The sequence below is a fragment of the Molothrus ater genome, chromosome 2 (assembly GCF_012460135.2).
Source record: "Molothrus ater isolate BHLD 08-10-18 breed brown headed cowbird chromosome 2, BPBGC_Mater_1.1, whole genome shotgun sequence".
Taxonomy (NCBI): domain Eukaryota; kingdom Metazoa; phylum Chordata; class Aves; order Passeriformes; family Icteridae; genus Molothrus; species Molothrus ater.
Genome location: NC_050479.2, coordinates 103,279,610 through 103,306,965, shown reverse-complemented (window position 1 = coordinate 103,306,965; position 27,356 = coordinate 103,279,610). Strand labels below are relative to the sequence as shown.

Here is a 27,356-nt window from a genome sequence, read left to right as displayed (position 1 = left end):
GAATTATGTACTTCATTTTTTGTGTTCTAAAGGAGAAGGTCTGGTCTGGTCTAGTCTCTGACTTGACCTTTCCTGGAATTGAGGCAGTTTATGTGAGGCTCTGTCTACCATTTTCCTGTTCTGTGATTTCCACTTTGGAGCAATATAGCAGTATTTATGTATTATTTTTTCTAATAGTTTTGCATTAAGACAAAGCAGTTTCTCTCTTCTTTAAATATTTCAAGTTAAAGGTCATCTTTCTGACTTGCAAAAACTATGCTTTGTTCAAAGGTTACAAATGTTAGCCACTCACTTATGTTTGAAATGTTCTCAAAATAACTTTCCATAAAGGATATTGAAAATGAGAGAAAATAGCAGAAAAAGCTCCAAATGTTGGTGCAGTTGAAACCTGAAATTTATCCGGTGCTTGTATAAGACTGTTTTATATTCTTAATTCCAGCTGCAGGTGGTTAAACTGCCATGTTGCTGGAATATTCTCTGAAATGTGGTTGAAGTCAGTAATAGTGATAACCAAATGAATATCTATATTCACTTCCTACTGGTGTGCTGACAGACTCTATGTGGAAGACAAAAAGAATTAGAATAAATACAGTTATGTGATTTCCTTTGTTCTTGCCAAAGAAAGAACTCTGTCTATTGCTCATGAGAGAGCTTTTGCTGGGTCTTGAATAAATATTCTGAAATACTGAATAGTCCTTGACCTATAAATATGCTGCTATATTTGCCCCACGGTCTCTTGGTCTGGGTTGCCCAAAGCCTGGCTTGGGCTTTCCTACCAAATTAGGTGAATAGGGAACAAAACTGGCAGTGATTTAATTATTGAATAGTTGTTAAATAATACAGCAGTATTTTGCACACAATAAGAGAAGGAAAAGGTGAATTGAAGAAATGGGGGTAGAGCAACATAGAACATAGTCTGAAATTGAAAATATTACTTTTGTGTGATAACTTTTAAAATAATATCCCATCATTCAACAACATAAATTATGCATAAACATAAAAATTATTTTCTTTATTCAAGGGATTCATATTTTGAATTTTTGTGTCAGTTTTTTCTTGATATCAACTGCACCTTCTTCATCATGTCTGTTGAATTAAGAATATCTTTAGGGGATGATTTTTTGCACAGAGGATGGAAAAACTGTTCAAGCAATAATTTTAACACAATGATCCTTAAAAGGATACAGGAAGTGCTGTTCTTATTTTTTTATTTTACTTTTATTAACTTTAGAATGTAGCTCCTCAATCATATGGTTCTTATTTTACTAAAATGTAACCGTACCTCATGTGGATTAGGAAGACTGCTAAATGTGAGATCATTCTGAGCCTGCATGGATTCAAAATATTTTCTATCCAATGATAGATCTTATAACTGGGACACAGACTTTCCTGAATTTTGAATTTATTGTGTCCAAAAGAATGGAAAATATGCACCAAAGTCATAGATCAAAGAAGTAACCCAGCTGGGCTTAAGGAGGATAATATTAATGAGTATGAGCTCTATAATTATCTCTTTGGAAAATACAGCTTTGATAAAGGATTTTCAGTACCTCAGAAGTGTGTATTTGAAAGCTGAAGCCAAGTCAGTTCAAACCAGAAGCAAAGAAGCCTTTTCCTCTGTCCTTTTATCATTTAGCTCTTAGAACAATCTACCACACAGTGTGTGGTCTCTCTTTCATTAAGAATTTGAAGTAAAGGGGTCTTTCCCTTTTTTCTGGCTTCTCTTGAAACTTAAATGAAAAGTTTTCCAGGAGGTCACATTAGATGACTTCTGTACTCCTTCTGTGGCTGTATAGCCCATAAATACATGGGGGGTGGGCAAGGCTGAATAAACGAACAGCAGTGCGTGCTGGAAGGTGTTTGTCTCACCATTAAAGGTGTAAAAATGAAAATGGAGGCTTGGTCCAAGGCCACAGCTTCATCTGCTGTTTCAGTGTCAAGCTAAAGCTCTCTGCTTGGTGCATGTACTCTGCCTGTGTCCTTCCAGTCCCCAACTCCCCAGCACTGCCTGTCCTGATGTGCCAACCTGGCCGTGCCCCTTCCAGCTGGGATTTCAAATGGCACATTCCCACAGACCACTGTGCATCCAGCAGGCCTGGCCCTTTTCCCAGTAAAAAGAGGAGGCAGGAGAAGAGCTGCTTTTTTTAGAACAGGAGGAAAGACAGTGATTGGATTCAATTTGGCATAATCAGTTATGAAATGGATTTTGGGCATGCACATACGACTCTACACACATCCCTGAAGGACAGCACATCCTGATTGCTGATACAAAATTGTCACTGAATCCTGTGTGTACTGCAGAAGTGTGAGGACAGAGTTTAGTGCCCCATTTTCATAGCATCTAATTCTAGCAGAAATATGAATGCTGATCAATGTTATTTGTAATTAGCATTTCAAGCCCTGTTTTGGAATACAAATCACAATAACAGATGGAGCTCGATATGAGACAGTGGCTCCACTGTATGCAGCATGTGTCCAAAGAGGCATATGCTGCATGCCCTGAGGAATTTATGATCTAAACACATAAAATGAATGAAAGGAGCCAATACAGAGAGGTCCCAGTTGCAACTTATGTTGAGTAGAGTAGGATTTTATACTCTATTTTTTACTGTACTATGTACTCTATTTCATACAGATTCACTGAATGTCTCTTAAATACCTTGTACTATTCTCCTTGTACCATCAAGGAAAACCCAACCTGTGATTTTTAATTTTTTAATGAACACTGCAGAAACAGTTTGAATTCTGCTTTCTTCCATTGGAACAATAACCTGGCTCTCCCCGAAAAATTTCCTGTGACATTGTTGCTAAATATTTCAGAACTCAGACTAAGAATTAATTTATTTTCCAAGTTTGAATTCACTTTGTATTTGCATGCAAATCATAAATATTTGTAGAGTGGAGCTTGTAGAGTTTTTAATAGTTTTCACGATTAGGCAATAGACAAAGGTAATCTTTTTCTTTGAAAGGTCAAGTCTATTTTTTCCCAAGCTTATTAACTTCACTTCAGCTATTCCAAATGTTAATAAAAAGAATATTATTTTTTTTACTCCCTGTTTATGTTGGTTTTCCCTGCACAAAAAGAAGCAGTCTTACAATGTCGGTGAAATATGTTGTCCTTCTTTTTGAAAAGTGAGCCCTATTGAATTCTTGCTCATCAAGGATCAGGTCTTTATTTGAAATGAATCACAGAAAACAGAGATGTATCTAGGGTATTTTAATTGATTCCAGGAATTATTTTTTTTTTCCTCCTGAGCTATCCAAATCCTGCTCTTTGTGAATAATTCTCCTTTGAATAGCTGGGAAATATACAAGGCCAATCTCTTTGCTGTATTGGAGAAAATTGTTATAACCTGTTTCACCTACATATTGTGGTGAAACAGGTTATAACCTAGGGAAAAGCTCCTACTTACAATATCATATGAATGTTTTTAGTGTTGCAATATTGGCACAGGCCTGCAAACCAGGACAATTTATGTAGCCAGCCACAATTGTGTATGATTATGCAATTGAAACTCTCTGAAACAATTCAATCAGGCATGAAAGTTCCCTTCTCTTTTGTATGTGAGCCCCAAATGAATTTAGTGGGCTTTGCATATTAAGACTATGAAGTTAGAGAGCAAGAATATTGTGACTGGAAGAAGGTCAATAAATGAACTGGACCAAGAGAGTCAGTTATATGTTAGATAATTAATGCTGGTGAGATATATAGAAGCTTATACCCTGTGACATAAGCAAATAAAGGTCTATATATGAGCACTGAATAGTAGAATTTCAGGAGCCATCTGCTCCATGGAAATCTGAATAGTTTTGAGTGTTCCTTCATCTGTCTCCAGTTTTGGGAGGTGACAGTATTTGAGCAAGAAGATTGATTTTGCAGGAGTAGGATGGTATTCCATTAGAAAGAAAGAGCAGCTTTCCTATGTGAACTGAGGAAATAGGGAAATTGTGAGTCAATGTGGAAATTTTCAAGTTCTCAAGGACCTCAATCAGTTGTCTGAGCTCCACACAGTCCTTTAGGTTACAGTATCTGCAGTGATGTGTAAATCAAGCCAAAAATTAAGCTAGTAATTATTTTGAGATATTGATTGCATTGTCACAGTACTAATATTAGCCACACGACCAGAGGGCCCTTCAGATTTGTTCTTCTTTTGGGATAGAAGGTAAATTATCTATTATTCAGAGTAAGCCCAAGTGCCTATACATACACAGAGACAGGTTATTCATGCTGTGTGGATGGCTGTCTGTACTGGTATTACACCAGTTCAGAATTCTCTCATTTCTGTACATTTTTCCTTTCATGTTGTCAACACTTTCAGTAAAATCTTATGGTCACTTTCTACTGGGAAAGAATTAAGTAAGCAGAGACAAAGTTTTTGATTATTTAAAGGAGACAAAAGGGTAAGAAAATGTAAAATTTATTAACTCTTCTGTATTAAAAGCTTAAAAAACCTAGGGAAAAGCATTAATTTAAGAACATGACTAATTTAAGCTGTTCTTTAATGGGATACCTTAAATTAAGTCCAGATCTGTTATCAGTTCTGTAAATGGATGGATGCTCTTTTTACACCTAATTATACTTAAAATTTTAAAACTGTTTTCTATTTAATCCATTTGCTTCTGTACTACCTAGGTACCAAATAGGTATTTTTTGGGTACTTTCTGTAGGTTGTAGTGCTGCATGTACTGGCTGAAATAAAGCTCTAAAGGCTTGGAAATGGCATTTATTTCCCAATTTACAATTCTAGTTTTTGCCATTTAGTTATCAGTGATGATACTAGGTCTGTTACACTAACGAAGAATGAAATTATCAGGGAAATTTTCATGGACTATTTTCTATGATACCAGCATTTGTATTGGACTGGAATATTCACTCATTTCTTCTACAATACAAACTGTTGTTTCATGAGCTTCAGCCTAAGTATCACTTGTGTTATTTGCTAATGGTTTAAGAAGTTCCAAATAGCTGTAGCTTTTCTGGTGAAATAGAGAATATGCACTTGACGATTCACTAGGTAATACATCCATGCTTTAGAGACTGGAGTCAGCTGGAGCCATTATTCCCTCATGTACTACAGGACCTTCTCAGGACACTTAAGAAGTGTTGCATTTTCTACATTCTGCTTACATTGAGAACAAGCATAATCAGTGGCAAAATCAGAAATGCAACGCTGGCAAAAATGTGTTTTATGCTATTAAAATGTCTGCAGTTCTCTTGACCTGAAATGCAGTTTGAGTACCTGTACATATTAGGAGAATTTAAGTCTTCAGAACTTTTGGCAAAGCCAGGATGAAAGCAAATGCCTGTATTCAATTTTTCAATCCCTTGTTTGTTTGTTTTTTTTTTTTTTATCTAAGCTCTGTGTAATAATTAGCTCCTGATAATTTGTTAACATCCTTAATATGCTTATTAAAAAATACATATTTTCCTGTCACATTCTCACTGTGCAATCTCTCCATGTGTTTCTATTCAAAAAGTATTTTTCCTACTAATACCAGTTCCTAGATTTCAAAGACAGTGAAATTATGACACTTTAACAAGACAATGATGATGTATCAGTGAATGTATTGCTAGTTGGGATGCTAGGAAATTTCATCTAAACCGTAATGCAGAAGTCTTATTTCTCTTCACTGGGAAAGTAAAGACTCTTTGCACCATCCCTTACTGACAGCTTATTAAATTCAACAAACAATATTTCTTAGGACTGCATAACGGGGAAATGCATCTGAGTTTTCATCCATGGTCAAAAGAACTACCATCTATGCATGGGCTCAACCTGTGTTGTTAAAATTTTGAAGTGTTGCAGAAATAATTATTAGTAATAAAATTATATTTTGCCTTTTTATAAATTCCTGCTTGTGCAAATCAAGTTGTAACATTTGTGGCAAAATTCAATGAGTTAATAGCATGTAGAAATCTTTACTGCAAGATGATAATCTAATATGCTTTAATATGTCCTATAGGTAGCCTATACATAACAATAAATTCCTCAGGGTTATATAACTTGGTTAAAGGGCTGTTTCTGACACTTTTTTACTCAGCCCTCCTTCTCCTTTTCTTCCTCACACAGAAAGTGATTACTTTCCTCCAGATCCCAGTCTTCCCTTCCAATTACCTGCATACCAGAGAATTCTAGAGCTGTGACTAATATTTCAGCTGTCATTAATTTATCCACGTAGTCTCTTCAGTTAATGTGTTATTACAGATCTGTTTCTTCAATGATGTACTAATACATAACTTCTGATAATTTAATCATATATTCTGTTTCCTAATATGTGCAGCTGAGTCAGGAATCCTACAAGCTGACTGAAAAGAAGAAATAGACTGGCTTAAAGTTTTTATTTTTCTCCCCAGGAAAATAACATATGGGTTGCAATCTCTGCTTCCTAACTTATTTCAAACTCTTGTAGCACGACATTTTTCTGTAATAGCAAATATCCAATTTAGCTGGATATTTGCTATTACAGAAAAATAATCTGTATTTTCCAGCATAAATACAGATTTATGCTGGAAAATAAGCATAAGCTTTTATTTATATCCACATTTGTCAAAATATACATGTAAATAGAGAAACTGAGAGCTGTATTCAGGACATCAATTAAATAAAATTATTTGAAAACAAATGCCCTTTCAGTTATGTCCAGGTTACCTCACTTTCTCCATTTGCTTGCTACTGCAGTAATTTCCTTCTGTTTCTTCAGAGGAAAACAGCCCTCCAGAATTATCAATGTTTGTGAGCAAAGACTTTGTAATCTGTGAGGTTAGGATCTGTCCTGCTGAAAATTCCCTTCACCTTGTGACTCAAGCTGTGTCTCTTTCTGGCCTTCCATGACTTTCCCTCTAAGGGAGCCTTGTTGCTTACCCTGAAGTTCTCTGTCACAGCCCAGTTTCCAGACAGACTTCTTATCTGCTGTCAAGCCAAAATCATTTTAGTGAAATATACATCAACTTTATGGTAAACTGGGAGGGATCTCAAGCTGCTACTGAACAACCCAGAAACTCAAATCGTGATTTGGTTTTGGTTTATCTTTTTAATTTTTTCTCTTTTCTTTCTTGTTCTACATACCCTCACTACATCAGTTATCCTGCAACTAAAGCTAGACTGTGTTAAAGTTTGACTATGAATTCTGTGAAAATGAAATGAATGTATATGCACATGAATTAAGCTCTGCTTGAAATTCTTGTAGAAGTAGTAGTAATTTTAAAGGTTGTCATATATTACAGCAAAGTTTCGTGGGCAGGAGGAGTATACAACCTGTATATATCTAAGAATTTGTTATCAGTCAAAGTAATATCAGTTTAAACAAAATAAACCAAGCACTTATTCTTTGTTCAGTTAAAATGACTTGAACATTTTAATTCAAATTATCTAAGTAAATAAAGGGGGGAAAATAACACTATGGCAAAAATTGTTGTACAAAATTTTCCCAGTTTTCTTTTCCTTATTTTAATCACTCAAACACCAGAGGCAGGCTGTCAGCTGACAGTGCTTGTTTTTCTTTAAAGAGAAAAAAAAAGAAAAAGAGAAAAAAAAGTAGAAAAGGATTGACAATTCTTCATCCTGCCTTAGGTCAGCTTCAAGTTGTTTTTGTCCATTTGTAATGCTGTAAGTTGACATGACTTGTCTTCATGAGTGCCCAGCCACAGGTTTTTTTTGGTTTCTTTCCTTTTTAAGTTTTCCCCGTGTTTTCACTTGCTGGTCAGTAAAATTACAGAACAACCACCTTCAGTCCCAAGTTACAGTAATATTTCATTGTCTAAACTAAGATTCAGTTGTATAGTAAAATTGTTGTTATTAGTGGCTGTTTTATGTGAGGTCTGTATTGAATAAGAACGTGGCACTTAAAGTCTTCTTCCTGAGAATTTTGCTGGCCTGAATCCATTTGAGTCACCAGTTTTAATGGCATCATAACAGTCAGTGTTGGAGCAGATTCAGATCAGCAAAATTCTTAGGAATAAAGCCATTAAATACTGTATTTATGAGTAAAACAGGATTTCTAATTACAAAGTACATCTGCAATTATTGGAGTTGTAGTATTTCTGTTATATTTATAAACGCTCATTTTTGGTTACTGTTGTCATTTATCATGGGCAACACTAATGCTTGTTCTACTCTACAAGTTTATTTGCTATAATGCTAATATTTTTGCCATTAAAAATCATCAACCATTTCTTTCTTGTGATTTGCATCATTAAGATTTGTGATTTACATCTAGGATTTGCATCTTTAGCAGAAGTAATCTTGAATGGATGCTCATCATTTTCCTCTCTTAAATATTTTTCTAGCATATTCATTGTTGAGTAAAAACCAATGAAGGAAAGAAGTTCAGTTTTCTATTTCATGTCTTAGTAAGTGTTTGGTGTCAGGATTTCATGTGTCATCTCTTTGCATAATGACTAAACTTTGAAAGAAATGCCAGCATGAATCAATGAAATATCACTTCATAATTTCAAAAAGTTGTACGAAGCATTCAAGAGCACATTTTTTCCTGAGACTGTACATGCAGCTAACAACCTGCATAGAACCTGCTGCCATTTACAATCTGAATCCTATAAAAGTAACTGGTGTGTCTGCAGCTGAACAGAAAATCAAAACAACAGTATTTTTTTCTTCAACATTAGGTTTTCTTGTGACTTCCCTGGTGCTACACTATAGATCTACAACCAATAGGTGCTTCAATAATTTCTTCTTTGAGGAAAACCATATTCCTAGAAATTCAGGAATTTGCAGCATGCTGACATGTATAATTAACAAGCTGAAGTTTTAAAATATCACAAGGTCTCCTATAAAAATCACTGAAGTCCAAGACACTGCTTTAGCATTATTCTGATTCACTGGACATTAAGGCATATGCACATAGCAATACTTTGGAATTTTCTGCTGTCTCCAACAGGTGCATGGATAGAATACATTTACCTGAAGAGAATGGGGAATATTGTGAATATACCATCCATAATCCAGAAGGGAGCTTCCACCAGCTTCTACACGATGATGGCTGTTGTGACTAACAGCCCTTTCTCTCATCATCAAAGGTAGATTTTCAGACTAGGAATTGCTGGTCACGTACATTTAATAGACTTCTGGAATTTTATCATCATTTAGTATCAGCATGTCAGGTTGCAGAAGCTCTTATCTTTCATGCTGCTTCAAGAAACATTTTCATGGCCAATTAAGATCTGCTTAAATCTCACATATAAGAAGCATCAGCCTGAAGTATATGATCTCAAGTTACCTCTCATGTGGATGCGAACACAACCTGAAATCAACAAAATTCCTAAAAAATTGTTATTTGTGAAATTCCAAAGATGATTCTGTTAATCAATATTTGTTTTCTCCTTGAAAATTCAGTGATGTGTACTGGAAACGTAACCAAGACAAACTAATGAGTTGGAAAATTTTGACAGTTTGATCCAAAGAAGGAAGAACTATGATTTTTTCAATTCTCCCCACTGCACCTGAAACAGATCCTTTACTGGAAACTTAAAACACCTGCAGATTTTACTCAAGTTACATGTTCTTACAGTGACTGGTTTTTAGTACATTGCTCCATGTTTTGCAAAAGAAAAGCACAGTCTCAATTCTAAGCCACTACCTCTTCATCTTTGCTGTGGTTAATATATGCAGCGCACCTCCAAAATAATACTAAAGTACACAAGGTGTCAGAAGATATATTTGGTAAACTTGACAGGCAAAACTGACCTGTAGCATTTTAACTATGGACAGTGGTGGCACTTTGCTCGTGAATAGGCTTTAAACATTTAAATAAAAACAAATAAAGGTATTTCAACTTGTCTAGATTTTAAATGAAGGGATTGTTTTCCTTGCAGTCTTGCACTTGGACTTCAGGGGCTGAAGGAAGGCTGTTTATACTTTGACAGCCAAATGGTAAACTCAAGGAGGGAAGTCAGCTGCTCTAACCATTCAAGCAATATTACTAGAACCCAGCTACAAATGAGTCACCAATTTCTGCGACTGTTCTTACCTTCCGTTCTTGTTTTCAGCCAACTCAAAATGCAGGTTTTGGCAGCCCTACAACATCATCTCATTTGGTTCTACTTTTCCTCAGTGGGAGTTGGAGCAATGGCTGATAAATCAAACTCATCCACTAACAACACCATCCACCTCTGTCCAAGTGCAACTTTCTACAGTTTTTAAACAAATGACAGTTTCTGAGCACCATAATCAGCAAACTCTCTCCTCCTGAAAAAATTAAACTGGTTTTACTAAAATGGCAGTGGAATTTTGCAGATTGAAAACTCCTGAATAATTTACTCTGTTCCAGAAGTTATCCTTGTCTCCATGTGGATGTTGTTGTCTCATCACATCACCATCCACTCTGCAAGTGGAATCCTTGAAATTCAGTTATCATTGTTCTGGTCCTGCCTTGGGAGCTCTGGTTCTTGTCTTTGAAACTGAGCATAGACCAGTCAGGTCAGCATCAGCTGGTCAGGCCTTTGGGAATATTCACATGTGGAACTACAAATTATGCAAGACATCCAGGAAGCATGAGCGTGACAGAAGGAGTCAAGGAATAAAATAACATGTATAGTAGGCATAAATTGTATCAAAACCAAAAATATATATGTACCTTTCCGGAATCTGCAGCACTAATCTCAAATTATGCAATATCTCTCATTTTTTTAATTAGCATAGGAGCCATTTGTGTTTATCTACACATAATAAGAAAATTCCAAGTGCAAAAAATTTTCACTTTTTTTTTTTTTTCCAGAAGATATTTTTTATGTGGTGTCATTTTGGGTATTTTTACTTGCAGACCTGTATAGAAGAGTTTCCTTTAACAATGGCAGAGAACTAGATTGCTATCAGTAATCAAAATAAAAAGGCTTTCTTGCTTCCTAATTTAGGGAATGTGCTTTTCATGGGAATAAAATCCCAAAGTGACTTTAACTAAGTAAAACACTTTTCAAAGTCTCTGCTGAAGATTTTTCATTTGTATCTTAGTTTTATGCCGGTGATAAAGTTATGGGAGAAGAAAAAACCCACCACCAAAGCCTCAAAACCGCCACTTTTATTTATGATTTCTATGAAATTCTCCAATGAACATTAGCCATGAAAAATATTTATGTTTTAGATTTTATTAGGAATTCTAAAATGCTGTGAAAATGTAACTTCTGGAGACTTCATCATTCTTCCAATGTCTAAGAGTGTAAGGCTCTGTTAACATAATTTTTTTTCCAAAGAATATGTAAATCTGTATGGTACTGTCTTAACTTTAAGTTTTTGAGACCTTAATGTTTGTTCATACTCCGTGATGGGAGGAGAGTAATTCAGTGAATGAGCACAAGTCATAAGTGTTGGGCCACAGAGACTATTCTGATTGTCTAGGGGTTTGTTCTGTCCCTTTAATGCTCTTTATCATTATTATGCAATAAAATAAAATACAGATTCTACATCTCTCATGCTGTAACATTTGCAAAGAAAAAAAAAAGAATGTCCCAGTTTAATGGGATAGCCATTATTATTTCAGGCAGGCTTTAGAGTTACTGACATTGTTAATTTATTGAGATTATATCTGTAGTTTGGTTTTGGCCCATTGGTAGCTCCAAAGCTTTCTTCCTGGTGGGGATTTCTCCTAAGGATTACAGGGCAGGTGTAGTGTTCCCATACCTGTGTCTCTTTCTCTTCATGTTTTGCTGTGTTATGCTGCCAGACATAGTACTAATGTGTGCTCTTCATAATTAGTGCAGGAGAGAAATTAACCCCAGAAAGGTATTACCAATGGTTAGAAAGTTCTGCTTTTTCAGTTTATCCTGGTTTTAATAACATCCTTTGCAATAACAGAAAAATGTAAATAGTGTGTCTTCAGTTTTTGCTCCAGGTAATGCTGCACATTCGATTTTTGTCCAGTTTCTTCATTGCTCTTTTTCATACCCAACTGCACTGTTATGTGCTTTTTTTTTCTGTCATCACATGTCCTTGAATCATTTATCCAGATCTCTCTTGTCTCATTTATACCATAAAGAAACATAATAGAGTCCCACCAGTGTTTTGAAGTCCTTCTGAAACTTGACCATACTAACTAGATTTTTTGATTTACAAGTGATAGTTTCCCTCATATTCTGGGAATCCTCTCACTGATAGAGACACCTGCATCAAAACATTTCCTTTCATTTATTTATTTGTTTAATTAGTTGTTTCTTTGTTTGAAATGGAATTTTCTTGGTCTGTATTTATGCTCTTGTTTTCTTTCATGTGTTTCTTTTTTCAGGAATGCCAGCCTATCAGTGTATTTTTAATCAGGTATTGCAGTATCTTTGTAAAAGAAATAAATGATGGATTTGTCCACCAATCCATCTGCAGAATAGACTCAGGGAACAGGACTTTTTAAACTGTTTATTAAAAAGCCACAGTATAATATGCATTATAAGCAATGAAGCAGAACACATTTAAAATTTTTGCTTGATTTAGTAAGCCATTTTAACACATGAACCTAAAAAAAGTAGAAATTGTCTTTAGTAAATGTGTATTTTTATTATAATTCTAGTGAAATTTTCTTGCCTACCATTATTTTATTTGTTTTATGGACTTTGAACTTAGTAAATCTCTCTTACAATGTTTCTTACCATATATTTGATTATAAGAATAAATTATACATGAAAATCTTTTATTATTCAGAGTATTTATTAGCTATTATTCAGAATATTTATTAGTATTTATAGCTTGAGTTTTGTCCTACCTATAAATCTAAGATATCTTACATCATCTAAATTTGAATAAGAGAATGTGAGAATGTACAAAAGTTATATTGAGTACAGTCAAAATTTTTTCCATCAGTATTAGAAAATAATTAAATAAACTAAAAGGAGATTGAGAAATTACTGTGAAATTACCTGTAAATTACCTATTTAATTTACTGTAATTACCTGTGAATTACCTATTTGAATTACTGTAAATTACCGATTTAATTTAAGGATCTTTGTGCTTATTTTTATTATTATTTTCTTGTATTACATCTGTTAGTGCTCATTTATGTGCTTAGGGATATATGGAATCACAGTGAAATATGTACTAGTGAATTAAAGTATTTGGGATTAGTATTGAACTAATGGATCACTAATAAAGTATTTACTATTGTATCTATGATTCATTGTCACAGGTTGTTTCACCATTTAAAATGTAAGTTCTTAAGGAAATATTTGTCATCAAGGTAAAATCAGAAATTAAATTTCTGAATTGTACTACATTTTAGGTAGGAATAATGTAGTTTGACCATGGTATTAAATGCTTAATATTTAAATAAAGAAGAAAATGCTCATAACTGGTATTAACTATGTCATAGAATGTACTTGTTTTACATATATATAAACAATAGATATAATGCTATAAAAATAAGCATTTATTGTTTTACATATATATAAACTGGCTTTGTATCAGAAATTAGGAAACAATATTTTTTTTAAAAGAAATTGCATTTTAATTAGCTGAGGAATTCCTTCCAAAAGCCATGATGTTCACTACTGTAACATGTTTACTAGCAACATCATAACTTTTCTTTTCCTTCTTTGATCATATTGTGGAAATAGAATTTTCACTATTAAAATTGAGAGTTAAGTGATCTAAGTTGCTAATTTTTACCAATCCCATGAGGTTTATGTTGGCTTCTGGGTTAGAATTCAAGAACTTTAATTTATATAGCCATTTTCACAGAAACAAAATTCTACTTGGATTTTTAGATAGGATTGGGATACTTTTCTTTCTATATAAATCATGATAAACAGCATGCTTCATTTGACTGCTTTACATCAATTATTTTAAGGTCTAAATTGTGCCATATTTCCTTTATTAAGTCAAGGAACAGTTGTAATGAGTTAAAAGCTCAGCCACTTAAACATCAGATGCCACTTGGTGAGTATTGAGTGTAATATGCAGAAAACTTGGGTGTGTGTATTATAGAATTGAACATAAAAATATGCTTCAAGTGTAAAGTCATGCACTGAAATAGTTACTGGGTTTTCATCCCTTTTCCACCTTAAAATAATGAAGGTAGGTTAACATCAGTATTTTCAATCATGTTTGGAGTTTTTTTCCCTTAAACAAAGTGAGAGATGACAAAGTACAACAAATTTCCCAAAGGTTGCCCAGAGAAGCTGTGGACAGCCCCATTCCTGGAAATGTTTAAGGTCTGGTTGGATGAGACTCTGAGCAAACTGATCTAGTGGAAGGTGTCCCTGCCCAGGCAGGGGGGTTGGAATGAGATGAGCTTTAATGTTCTTTCCAGCCCAAAGTATTGTATGATGCTTTAAGTAAATAGCAGAAAAAAATTACTTCTTTTTCCTCAGGCATAATATTTCATAAAGTTTGAAGCATCAAGAAGAGGACTTTTTCTTTATTCTGTTTAGTTTGACCTAATATTTGTATACCCATTAAATTACAAAAAAAAAGTGGGGAGGGATGGGGAGGGGCAAGGAAAGTCATTACGGATGAGAATTTTTTATAAAATTTATGTTCTAGAAAATTGAAAGGCAGCATTCATTTTTTCATGCCTTTTCCATGGAATGAAAAGGAACTGAAATCCAGAAACTCTAGTTGCATTTATCGTTCAAGTTTTTTTAACAGTTGTGAGATTCTGGGTTTTACTCATTGTCTGAGCCATTACTTCTTTTCAGTTTCACAGCTGCAGTTGTAAGGACCAGAGATAATGCTGTGTGTAATCTAAGATATAGTGTTGTATCTATGCATTTTTCTTAACAGCATCATAACACATTGAGTGAGATCATAAAGAAGTTTTGAGTATGTAGTTCACTATTGCTGTTATAATTTGATACGTTTTGTGGTTTCCCTTGACAATGTTCCTTTAAGCATGTACTTATTTCTTTTATTATACTGCCTAGAAAGAGAACATGTTTATCTATATTTTTTTAATTTATTTGGACAACTTAGAAGTTGCTTAGCTGTCAGTAATAACTCACCATAGGTGAAGAGATGCTTTCAGTCATTCTTATCAGCAGTGTTTAATATATATAAATTCTACATTGATATACATATATAAACATATAAAACCTTCTTTTTTCCTGAATCAATGTAAACAGAGCCCAGATGGCCGTATAGAAGTCAAAGGGCAGCATGGAAAGTCGTCACTGCATATTAAAGATGTGAAGTTGTCAGATTCAGGGAGATATGACTGTGAAGCGGCAAGTAGAATTGGTGGGCACCAAAAGAGCATGTACCTTGATATTGAATGTAAGTTCTAATATTTTGTTTTCTCTTTTAAGTCTGTTTTAAAAGAAAAAAAAAAAGTACATTCTTAATGGAAGGTCCTTTTTTTCGCGGTAATTCATGATTAAACTTGCGTAAATGAAGAAAGCATGTCCTGTAGCTCATTCCTCTGTGGAAGAATCCTGTCTTTTCTGAAGTTAACAAGACTCTTGCTGGTGTGTTGGTGACTTATGTAGGACAGGATTTCGTCTGAAATCATATTCCAGTGTTGTTATCCACTAAATTAAGGCTAAGCTTAACAACTTCGAATCTCTGGGCAAGCCGAGAGTTCTGGGAATTAAAAGTATTCAGTGGGATAAAATAAGGACTGATTTGAGCAGCAGCTAAGTCTTGAGCTTAACCTCCTAAGATTCAGCAAAGATTCTTTTTTATTTCTGAGTCCTCTGATTTACTAATCCCTAAAAGGCATCTAGCCACTATTATAACCCCTCCTGGAGTTATCATGTTTGTAACAGTCTCTTTTAGAGATTGTCTTTACTCCAAGCTCTTGCATTTTATCCAGGAGAAAAGGAGATTATTTTTGCTTAGAAGAGTCTCATGCTTGAGAAGCCAATCAGAAGATATAAATCTGAAATATAAAAAAAATCATTGGGTAATTGCTTCTTCAATTTTTTCTTTAAACTTATAAACAAAGGTCTTCAAAAAATTAAAACAAGCAAAAAAATCCTTCTTTTTTTAAATTTCATTGTTGTTTCATTTATCTAGAAATTTCTAGATACAATTATTTTACATCTCCGGTAGAGTTTGCATGAGCCTGTTTGAACTGAGTCTTCAAAGAGAAAAATTCTTTCCAGTGGGAAGATAAAAGCTGGAATAGGATTCTGTGGCACAGAAATAAAAGTAATGATTGCAGGAGTGATTTCCTGAGGAGTTCTGAAAGTGCTTTCACTACACAGTTTTGTGCTCTTTTTTGGCAGGGAAGCATTGTATTGTGGCATAGAATATAAATCTGAAAGAAAAATGAGGAACGATCAAAAGAATTTTTAGGTGTTAGGAATGGAGAGATTTGCCAAGCCAGAAAACCTAATAAATAAATTCTAATTTGCTATATTTGTTTTCTTTAATGCATGCAATGATAACTTTTTTAATGTATATAAAGGGGAAAAAAATAGATAAAAATTTAAATTAAGTGTAGTTTCTCTAAAATTCTGCCAACTCTCCACATAATGATATGAAATACATGGTTTCATTATGGTTGTGTTGCCTCTATGCTTTAGCATTAAATATTAGTATATTGTGAATTCAGAGGAGAGAGATATGTTGCACCACATATTATGAAACATGGGCACTTGAAATTTAAGGTTTTATTAGCAATACAGAATTCATACCAGAGGGCATAATAAAACGTCTGTATTCATCCAATACATTATTATAACCAAAGACACCTTTCAGGGTGAAAGTTTTAGATGATGTGGAAAGAATTTAAAAGTAGCAGTCTTTTTATGGTATGGCAGAATGAATTTTGAATATGTGTGGGAACAATCAAATACAGTATATGAGAAAATGGAATAAGTTAAAGTCTGAATTTATGCCTTGGTAGACACAGTTTTTGATACAGCATAAAATTTTCTACAGTTCTAAAATCCTCTGAGGAAACACAGTTTATAAAGAACATAGAAATATTATTCTACCATCAGAGAAATCATGCATTGTAATGGATACTTTTAATGTATAACAGAAGATTTTTATTATATTTCTAAAATGGGAGTTTTAAATTTTAAATAATCAACTGATAGTGAGCCTTAACTCAAATGTATTTTTTTCCAGCATAGGCATTGTTTGACTAACAGAAATACAATTTTCCTCAGTTCCTTCAAGTCAAGTAGTTCTATGATGCAAAGCAAGTGTTTCTGGGGTGATATAGTATAGGTCTGTCTCATATTCTGATTAATGAGTCAGAGAAATTTTGCGCTTTCCTTTGCAAATAACTTTGCACTGGTATATGAACTTCAAATACAACTTATTTGTCTTGCCCAGGAAAGAAAGCACTTGTTTAATGGTAAAGAATTCTCCTGTTCTTAAAAATAATGTCCCCAGGAGGAAGAAGTGCCTCTTTGCAACCTCATTTCCCATCAGTCTGGCCTCTGCCATGAAGTTCTGTAACAAAACAGCCCCTGTGAAGAACCTTTCAGCATCCTTGCCCCCATTTCCACCCAATGCTGGGTTGTCCTAAGCTCTGACAGTCCTTCCCCAGTATCTTCCTATATGAAGCAGTGTCATGCTTATCTGTCATTCCAGTTATGGGACTTCATAAGTTGCAGGCTTGGGAATTTCAGCAAAAGATTCAGGTTCAAAAGCTAAACAACTAATTTGTATTTTTGTAGCAAACTATTAAAAATGGGGGGATTCCATGAAGTCAGTATCTAATAGTTTTGATTCTCCTGGTACTATTTTCCAAGTGGCATTTATTTAGCATAATAACTGCAGCTATAAAGAGTGCTATCAGGGCTTTTACTTTTTTTTTTCCCCAAATTCTCATTTTAAAAATTGCATTAAACCCTTCAAAATAGTTTAATTTTTCTCTTCCATTGGTTTGGTTTTGTTCTCTTACAAACAGTTTTTGAGAAGAATTTATTCAAGTATGGCTCAGTCTTGCAGTTAAGCCATGTTAACAGAAATTTGAATTATCTTTAATAATATTCTCATATAAAACTTCAATAACTATTTAAAAATTAAAATAGAAATATAGATAAGCAGAACTTAATTCTTGATATTGTCCTCTAGTTTCTAGATGGAAGTAAACAATGCATCTATGCCTTTATGTAAGTTAGTAACAAAACTACAGCATTCTTTCTTTATGCTTTACTGTATTTGACAGTTTGTGTAGTCAGGAGAGGAAACTGCTTCCATCCCATCCTTAAATGCCACCTCAGTCAAACAGGCTGAATGAAGGCACTGAGTGCTCTGGTGTCACTGTCTCATCCTTTCACTTCCTGACCCCTATCAGAGATTTAAACTGGCAGTAGGATTGCACAGAATTTCCCTGCTTTATCCTTCTTCTCTGTTGGGGTTGCTCCTGGTGATAAGAGCAGTTCTCTAGGACAGAAGAGATTATCAGGTTTGATACCAACTGGGAACAGTTAACCTTGACTTTTATCTGAAGGAAATGCTGTGAAGACATGAATTGCAGGGAACCAGGGGGCATTTTTAAATATTTCTTCCTGCCAAGTAATCTTTGTGCTTAGTTATGTTTAATTTTTCTGATATAAAGTCTGAAAAGTAAATTAAAATTACATCAAAATAAAATACCATTTTCAAATATTATTTATTAATGGATTTCATTAACTGCAAAATTTGGTTTAAAGTATGAAGCCTAGTGTGTATTGGATGAGAGTAATAATAAGTAATCAATTGAAAAGTGAATTATAGTATGGTTGAATATATGATGTATATTGGTATTAAGATGTGTCTATAGTTATTATCTACGTATTTATCATAGAGAAATAACTATTTTTAAAATTAAAAATATTAGAGAAATACATACAAGAGATAGAGCAGGTCATACGCTAAGATGAGGTTTTCAAGATAGCCTGAGGAAATTAAATATATTAAACCTAGTGAATTATAAATTGATTTTGCTTATAATGTCAGGTGTCTCTCAAAGTTAGTTTTGCTATACAAATATTTGCATTTCATTGTGGTATTTTTTTGTCTTTAAAAGCATAATACAGACCTGGCTAAAAGAAAAGTTGTGATGAGAGAACACATTAGGTCTTGGGTTTCACAAATTTTTCACTGCATCTTAGCACTGAAGAAAAATCTAATTTTACATGTTCAGTGTGCTGGATCATCTTTCACCATAGTATTATTATTAGTTAGGGTGCCCCTGCATCATTGCTAAGTTGGAAAAGCTTTAAACAAGAAGCAATGAACAACACTTATGATCTTTGAAAGGCTCTCTATGTGCCCTTACAGTTTTCCCTTCATTTTGTTCACACTGCCATTAACCTGTCGGAAGTTTTCACAGCCCTCACTTAATTTTGTCCTCCCAGGTGCACACATTATGTAAGATGCTACTGTTTCTGACTGCTCTGTATCACCAGGTGCAAATTCCTTTGGACAGTACTCCTTTTACCAGAGAAAGCCATTGAGCCACATCCTTTGGAAAATTCTGTTTTCCCATACACTATCCAGGAAGCATCCTGACTAAGAGACCTTTTTAGCTGAATTTACCAGTTTTTACATCACTATTTTAGTTAAACCTCTCAATTTCAGGTTACAATTTCAATTACAGCTATTAGATACACTGGATGGTCAAAAAAATGTCTATTTCCTCACAGTGCTCAAAGAATAATATTTTGAGATAGAAAAATCTCTGACAAATATATTACATTGAGTGATGTGGTACGTGTTTGTATGAGATCAGCCATGTGAGTAGTTGATAAAAATGATTTCTTAAAAAGCAATTTCTGAAAAAATGCATTTAAATAATTTTTAGTGTATTCCAGGAATATGAATTTTTCTTAATATTGCTTTTCATCCAAACATGATTTTTATAGTAATATTCCCTATTAGTTTAGTAACAACTTTGAGTGATAAAAACAAAAATAATCATGCAACATGTGTGGTATAGTCTTTATCTGTAAAGAAAACTGTGCAGTATTTGTTATACTATTGTATTGCTCATCAAAACCAGTCTTTTCCTTTGTGGTTGAAATTTTTTTTTCCTCTGCCACAATTTGAAACCAACTTTATTACTGTTGCAGTATTGAACTTGGTTTCATTAACTGATTATTCTGCTTTGTTGTGTGTTAGCTGCATTGCACTGCAGTTGAGTGGGATGCTTTGGATTCATGCAATTTAATTTTATATGTTTGCAAAAAAAAATATATACAACATTACTTAAAAGTGGATTCGAGAGACTGAGCTACAAATTGTATTTACCTTCTAGGAGGAAAGGTTTTCAATTGATAAAATGCTAGTACTGTGTACAAGACAGTCACAAATATCACAGAATCATAGAACAGTTTGGCTTGGCAGTGATCTTAAAGTTCATCCAGGAGCAACCCCTGTGCCATGGGCTGGGACAACTTTCACTGACCAGGTTGCTCAGAGCTCCTCCAAAATAGCCTCAAACACTTCCATGGATGGATCATCCACAATTCTCTGAGAAACCTCAATGTTGTGATAAATGTCACAAAAGGTTTCAGCTGCCTACTGCTATCATAAATCATGATAAATTCAAACAGTTCATAAGTTGCATTTGGTTTCTGTTAAAAGAGATCAGTGCAGCAACATCCCACCATTACTCACAGAATCACAGAATGGCATTGCCTCTTTCCTGTCACTGGACACCACTGAAAAAACCTGACTTTGTCTTTTTTACACCTTCCCTTCATCCATTAGTCATGAGGACCCAGCTTTATCCTGTCATCACAGCCAGAAAACAACACTAATAAATACAAACATATGGCCTGGGAAAGAAACAGGAATTACATGAATTGCAGAAAAATTGCAGGAAAAACAATCAAGAGGAAAAAAAAATTACAGGAAAATATACTATTTTTTCTATACTATTGAAATAGTATAGAAAATATCCACCTTTTCTAATAAAATGCTATTGGCTTTAGTTACATTTCTTCCCGTCAAATTTATAGGTTAAAATGAGAAAGCAAAGATGGAAAAGGTCAACCTTTAACATCCTGAAATAAGTGTGATAATTTTGACATATTATGAATGTCACTTGTAAGATTTATCATTTTTCTTCTCTGCGCTTGTGCACTTGCACAGAGGAAGTTTACTGTGCCACTGCTGTGACTTCAAGGGGACAAGAAAGTTGAATTCTGTGCAAAAGATGAGGTTTATCACATACAGTCACTTTCCAAAACCATTTCACCAAACTTCCCAGAGTGAAGCGGAGTTGAAGGCATCCATTGTCTTTTTCTGACGTTACAGCAGTGTGGTAAAATGGAAAAATTATTCATCTATGTAATAAATATACCTATTATTTAGCCCAAAAGGTTGTAAAATACTTTGAAACAGAAAATTCCATCCTAGAAACATTTTGCCTAAATATATGTTAATCACTTGTTAAACATGATATTGATATTAGAAATTTGTCATAAATTTTTACCGAACAGAGCTCTCTACTACATGTTTTGGTTAATCTTGCAATTAATTTGCTATCATTTAAAGTAGATTTTTAATAACATGTAAGCTACTTTTTCCTTAATAGAAGAACAAAATTTGAAAGAATAAAATAATTGGGTTTTTTTGTTTCTAACAATTTAGTTATTAATGGATATATATGCCTCAACATATTTTCTTACTGTCATAAATTTTCACATCTGCAATTGTGAAAAGTAAAGGTAGAAAAAAAAGAAAAAACTGAGGAAGAATTTTCTGATGCCTCCTTGAGCATGGTTCTACATGGTGAAATTTAAATATTTACATTGATAATGAATATTATAAATTTTAAATGGGTTCACAAGTATTTTCATACTATATAAAATGTAATACATATTACACAGTAATAACCTGTGAATGAAAAAAAGACATTGTGGCCTTCTTATACCTCCAAAACAGATCCATCAAAGCAGAGTCACAGCATCTGAGTACAATGAAGAAAATAATTATGTGAGATGATAAGTGTGGCACTGATATTTGAAACTTGAACAAAACAAATTTTTAAAGATTTTACTTGTTGTTTTCTGGACAGCACTGCATGTAAAAATTTAGTAAAGACATGAAAAGGCTAAGAGCTAGCTCCATACAGCAGCTATTATGATTTGGGAATGTATGAGAGAGACACAGACATTAGGGAATGGAGGGATGATATCAATAAGGAGGCATACTGTGGAGGTAAGGGTGACAAGTAGGAAAATATGGAAGGTAAAGGCTGGATTTTGTTCTGGAAATGTGACACATAGGACAGGAAGAAAGATGGGGTTAGGATCTTGGTTTGAGGAAAACATTGCAGTTTTTCACTTCTGCCTATAAGACAATAATGTAATCTAATATTTGATGGAGAAGCCAGGCCATACTAAATTATTCCAGTAATTCTGTCCTCGTATCCATGTAACAATTGAAAATTTGGTACAAATTGGCATAATTTGAGAACAATGTGTTAACAATGGGCAGCACCTGATAATTTTATTACTAAAATGAAAATTGCTGCTAGTGTGATGGATATATAGGGGGAATCTTCCTGTCCTAGATCTGATGTTGGCCAGTGTTGGCAATTCACAGACATACAAAATGAGTAATAGACAAATGCAAACAGTTTATTTTATACCTCACTAGTCGCTTATTTTGCTTATTTTACCTAGGTATGCTTTCTTTAGTATTTCTCCTAATTTAAACTAGTTTAGGCAATTTTAGATCAATTTTTTATCAATTCAAAGCTGACATTTCTATGAAATTAAAATTTCTTGGGCTTTAGTTTGTCTTTTGTGGTTTTTGGTTTGTTTTTTTTTTTTTAAACAAAAACAAATACAATTCCTTAATGTCAAGTGAAATTAAAAGAAAAAATAGGTACATTGGATTCCTACAATTCTGGCAGCACCAAGCACCTAAGCCATATATGCATTCATTGCCCAACATTATTTAATGTGCAATTATCAACATGCTTTGCATCTAACAAAAAGTATCTTATGGAAATGGAGCAATTGGTATAGTGTTTGAATATTAAAAATAATACCCAAGTTAAAGTTTCCAGGAACTAGTAATGTTTGTCAGTAGGAGGGAGCTCTTACTTTTCATAAAGGTAGAATCAGTCAATAGTGCATTATACTATTGAATATCAATGCCATATTTTAATGAATTTTGAGAGGAACCAAGAGAATGGGGCAGGGGAAAGGACGTCCTAAAATAAGTGTGGAGTTTTCTGCACTTGCTTTGAAAAAAACATGAACCTCTCAAAACTTTTGAAGTCATGGGTTGGATTCAGGAAAAAAAAAGACCCCTCTGGTTATAGCTAATAATCATGGCAGTTTAAAATCAATATGTGATGAGTTTGATTAGCTTTTCTATTTGGACATTTCTTATGTGGGTCTTGGATGTTTTTCCTTACAGCCATATGATTGTGATAGTGGCAGTAAGTAGGTGAAGTTTTCCAATTCTTGTCTTTCTTTTAAGAATGATTATAGACTAAAATATAGTCACCTAACCACATTTTTGAAGTCTTTCTAATATTATTTCTTCTTTCAAATGAATATGTGACAGTTATTGTACTTGTCTGTGGAGGTCCTTCTGCTTTGTATCCAAGGAGGAGCTATTAATTTTAAAATATTAACTATTGAAAAAGATATGAGGGAGAAAGTACAAGAGAAAGATAGATGGCTGTTAACTAAATTGTGGCAGAGTTACAAAAAACTGAGGCACTTTTACAGGATCGATGGCAAGGACAGTACTAGATTTGCCAGAGGATGTGGTTTATTAAAGTCCTTGATGATGGGAAACTTATGCCAACATTAATCATTTTAGAGCGAGGCTTCCAATAATATACTGTAGGAAATGTCCCAGAGTCTTAGACCTGACAATCTGTCACATATTTTTATTACATGTTCCAGGGAAACAAATAGCCACATTTTGAAAACCTATGTTCTTAAATTAAGAAGTGCAAATCTGATTCTGCCCACCAGTCTTCCATTATAGTTGTCTGGACACATGTACTGAATCAGGTAATTTGCTGTATCTAATTTTGTGTATGACACCAAACATACACCAGAGCTGGATTTTTGTCATCCTTAATTTAATTACTTTCTGGACAAGGCAGGTGATGTATTAGTCTGTTATTGAATCACTGTTCCTGGACATTATAACTAACAAGGATATCTAAATGCTAGAGACAGCTTTCAGGTCAGAATTTGCTACTCTTAAATAATCTTCTTACACAGGTTTTCCAGAACTCGTTCTAACTGGAGTGCCAACCTGTCACTTTCTCTCTTGCTTGGCAAAATAATCAGCAAGAGTTTAGCTGATGCTGGTACCATAACATTAAGTACTCTAAAATGCTATGGTAAATTTATAATTTCTTACAGAATCCTGCACCCATAGAATAGCTTGGTTTAGTTTTATATCTTTGTGATATAGTCTTTGTTCCTTCAAAGCATCTTTTTTCATTTGGATTGCCTAATCTCTCCAAAATAATATTTGATCTTTCATAGTTGAGCATTAAAACCTTATGGGCTTTATCACATCCTGACTGCATCCAGAGCCCTGTGGCCAGCAGGTCAAGAGGAGTGATTCTACCCCTCTACCCACCTTTTGTGAGACCCTCACCTGCAGTGCTGCATCCAGCTCTGGGACAAATACAAGAAAGACAGGGACCTGCTGGAGCAGGTCCAGGTGAGGGCCATGAAGGTGATCAGAGTGCTGAAGACAGTCTGGGAGGGTTGATGTTGATAAGCCTGGAGAGGAAAAGGCTCCAAGGAGATGTTTGCAGCCTTTCCGTGTGCAAAAGAGAGAGTTTTTATCTGTAGTGATAGCACGAGGACAATGGTTTTAAATTGAAAGAGAGTCATCAGAAATTAGATTTTAGGGACAACTTCTTTTTAGTTATGAGAGTGATAAGACCCTAGAACAGGTTGCCCAGAGAAGCTGTGGATGCCCCATCCCTGGAAGTGTTCAAGGCCAGGCTGGATGGGGCCCTGAGCAACCTGGGATAGTGAGAGGTGTCCCTGCCCATGGCAGGGGGATTGGAACTGGGTGATCTTTAAGGTCCTTTCCAACCTGAGCTATTCTATGATATTGTGCATCTATAAATAATATCAATGGTAAATTTTGTAAATTTTTTGCAGCTTTGGGGGATTTTACTTGTTTTGTTTTCAGTAAAGTGCTAAAAGGTCAGATATAAGAAATACCATCAGGGTGTATATATTTTAATGGAGTGTATTCAAGCTCCTACTTCTACTTATCTGCTCAGAACTCTAGTATGTCATCTTAACTTTTTACTTTATGTAAAAAAGCTTAAAAGGAACAGTTCGTTTACACCCTGCATTGAATTTTGTCATGTGTAAATTAATTCTCAGTTACATAGAAGCTAAGCAGAAAGCATTATTATTTTTAATGGTTCTAATTTTCTAATTGATTTCTATTGAATCATTTATTTTTTAAAGAATAAATATATTGCATTTAAAGATCCTTTCGTAGAACCACCTTCTCATTTCTACTTGGTTTTACACTTTTTGATAAATATTCTGGTTTTTAATGTAATTTGTTTGTTAGTTATATTATAAAACTGGTGGGATCAGGTTTTGTAAACATATAATATAGTCAGACTTATGTTTTCAAAGACTTGGCTTTAAAGCTTGTCTTTTTTTAATTCTTTTATATTAAACATAATGTGTATTTATGTTTAATAAATACTAATTCAGTAGCCATTAAAGCATGCTAAACAGCATTTAGTGATGAAGAGCATACAAGAAAAAAACAAGTCATCTTTATAAACAAATTATTCCCTTCCAGCTCAATCTTTTAGTTTCATAAGAAATGTAAATTATCTTTTATTTGTACTGTAAAAAGAAAACTACTTACAGAATTATATTCTTTTTGTAAAATATCACTCCAGGCATCTTAATCCATTCCTGACTGGGAAATCAAAAATCATCTGTCTCAAGATAATCTCTCCATTTCAAGTCATTAGTACAGTCCTCTTCTTTTTGTATACTGGAGCTCTTGACTGCTGGGGAAATGGCTGCAAAGCATTTTACACAGGTTTTTGAGGGAAATTACAAAATTCTTTTTTTAAAGGGAATGCTTTACAATTGTGAGTTGTTTATTTCGGGATATATCTTTATTTGACAGATTTTTAGTCCTACTTGTGGTTTATTGTGTTTATGACTTTTAATACCTGTAGTTTTGGTGGTAGATGGCAGTCCATAACTCACCTATACTTTTTAAAATATCAAAAAATATATACAATGGGCATCCAAACTCTACCTTTAGAAGAGAGAGAAGCTGGAACTGGAAGTCCCTATTCACTTAAATGCTTTTATCTGCATTATAAAAGTGTGCACTATTTTTTCACTTGCAAGTCTTAAAATAGGATATGAGTTTGCCACATGTTCATTGAGCATCATACGACATAATGTTGTCTAGGAAGGAGGATTTCTCAGATTCAGAGTATCTTTTTATCTTCAACATTCATGCCAGTGTTCATAAATGGATTGAACTTATTGTGAGAAACAGCACATTGGAAGACAATGCTTACATAAAATTTGTGAAACAGCTTCACAAAGACTCTAATGAGATTTCCAATCTATTTGTTGAACATGCTATTGATCCACCAATTGAACATGCAGAAATGAATTTGTACAGTTTTTCTACAAGTGATTCCCACCATGAACTTTATTTCCTGAGGAAAAGCCAAGGCTCTGAGCCTTGGTATTCTGAGATTCTTGACCATAGCTAACCATAAAACACACTTATGCAGTTTGCTTTTTTCTTCATATTCTCCAGTAGTGTAAGATGTCACACTCTGAAGACTCTTTGATAGTCTGTTCTTTGCATTAAACTGTTTAGCTGCTGAAATATGGGGTGTTTAAAGGTCTGTGAAAAACAGGATCGCTAGAATTACTTATTAAAACTCTTGGAGCAGAAAGATGAACTCCTGTGTCTCGTAAATAAATTCATAGCCAGGCAATCTTTACTTATTTAGATGAAAATGCTTGTTTTTCTACAAAAATAAGGGCAGAACAGTTATTAAAGGAAATGCTGCTGGCCTTGAGCAATGTAGCAGCTTTGATCTGTGCTTTAAAACCTCTATTGATAACAATTCTTTTTGCTCGGAGTCTGTATGCCTAGATGCAGCAGCAGCATATGTCATCAAAAAAGTTATGCTTTTTGACAGAGGCAAACAGGAAGAAATTGAAAATGTGCGCTTCAGGGAAAAAAAAAAAAAAAAGAAGAAAAACCCAGTTGTTTTTAACCATTCCTGAAGCTAAATTTTACTTCATACTAAAGATGCTCAGTTCTGGTCTCTGATATACCTATTAGGAACTTTCGTGCCTAAAACGAAGCTATATGTGAGAGGACTAGAATAGATTTTCCAGAGACATATATGAAAACATTTAAGAGCTATTTGTCAAAATATATATATATATATATATATATATATATATATATATATACACATATCTTTATGCATATGTATCTTAAATATTAAAAAGAGATACC

General features: G+C 34.0%; 1 protein-coding gene across 2 annotated transcripts in view; it reads left to right on the top strand.

Annotated features, from left to right (window-relative positions):
• Window positions 1-27,356, top strand: part of NCAM2 (neural cell adhesion molecule 2) — a 274,685-nt gene that overhangs the window by 165,467 nt on the left and 81,862 nt on the right. For both annotated transcript variants that reach the window (XM_036394284.2, XM_036395044.1), the window contains exon 9: window positions 15,053-15,203. In XM_036394284.2, the coding sequence (XP_036250177.1) occupies window positions 15,053-15,203 (151 nt within the window). The remainder of the gene's footprint in view (window positions 1-15,052; window positions 15,204-27,356) is intronic.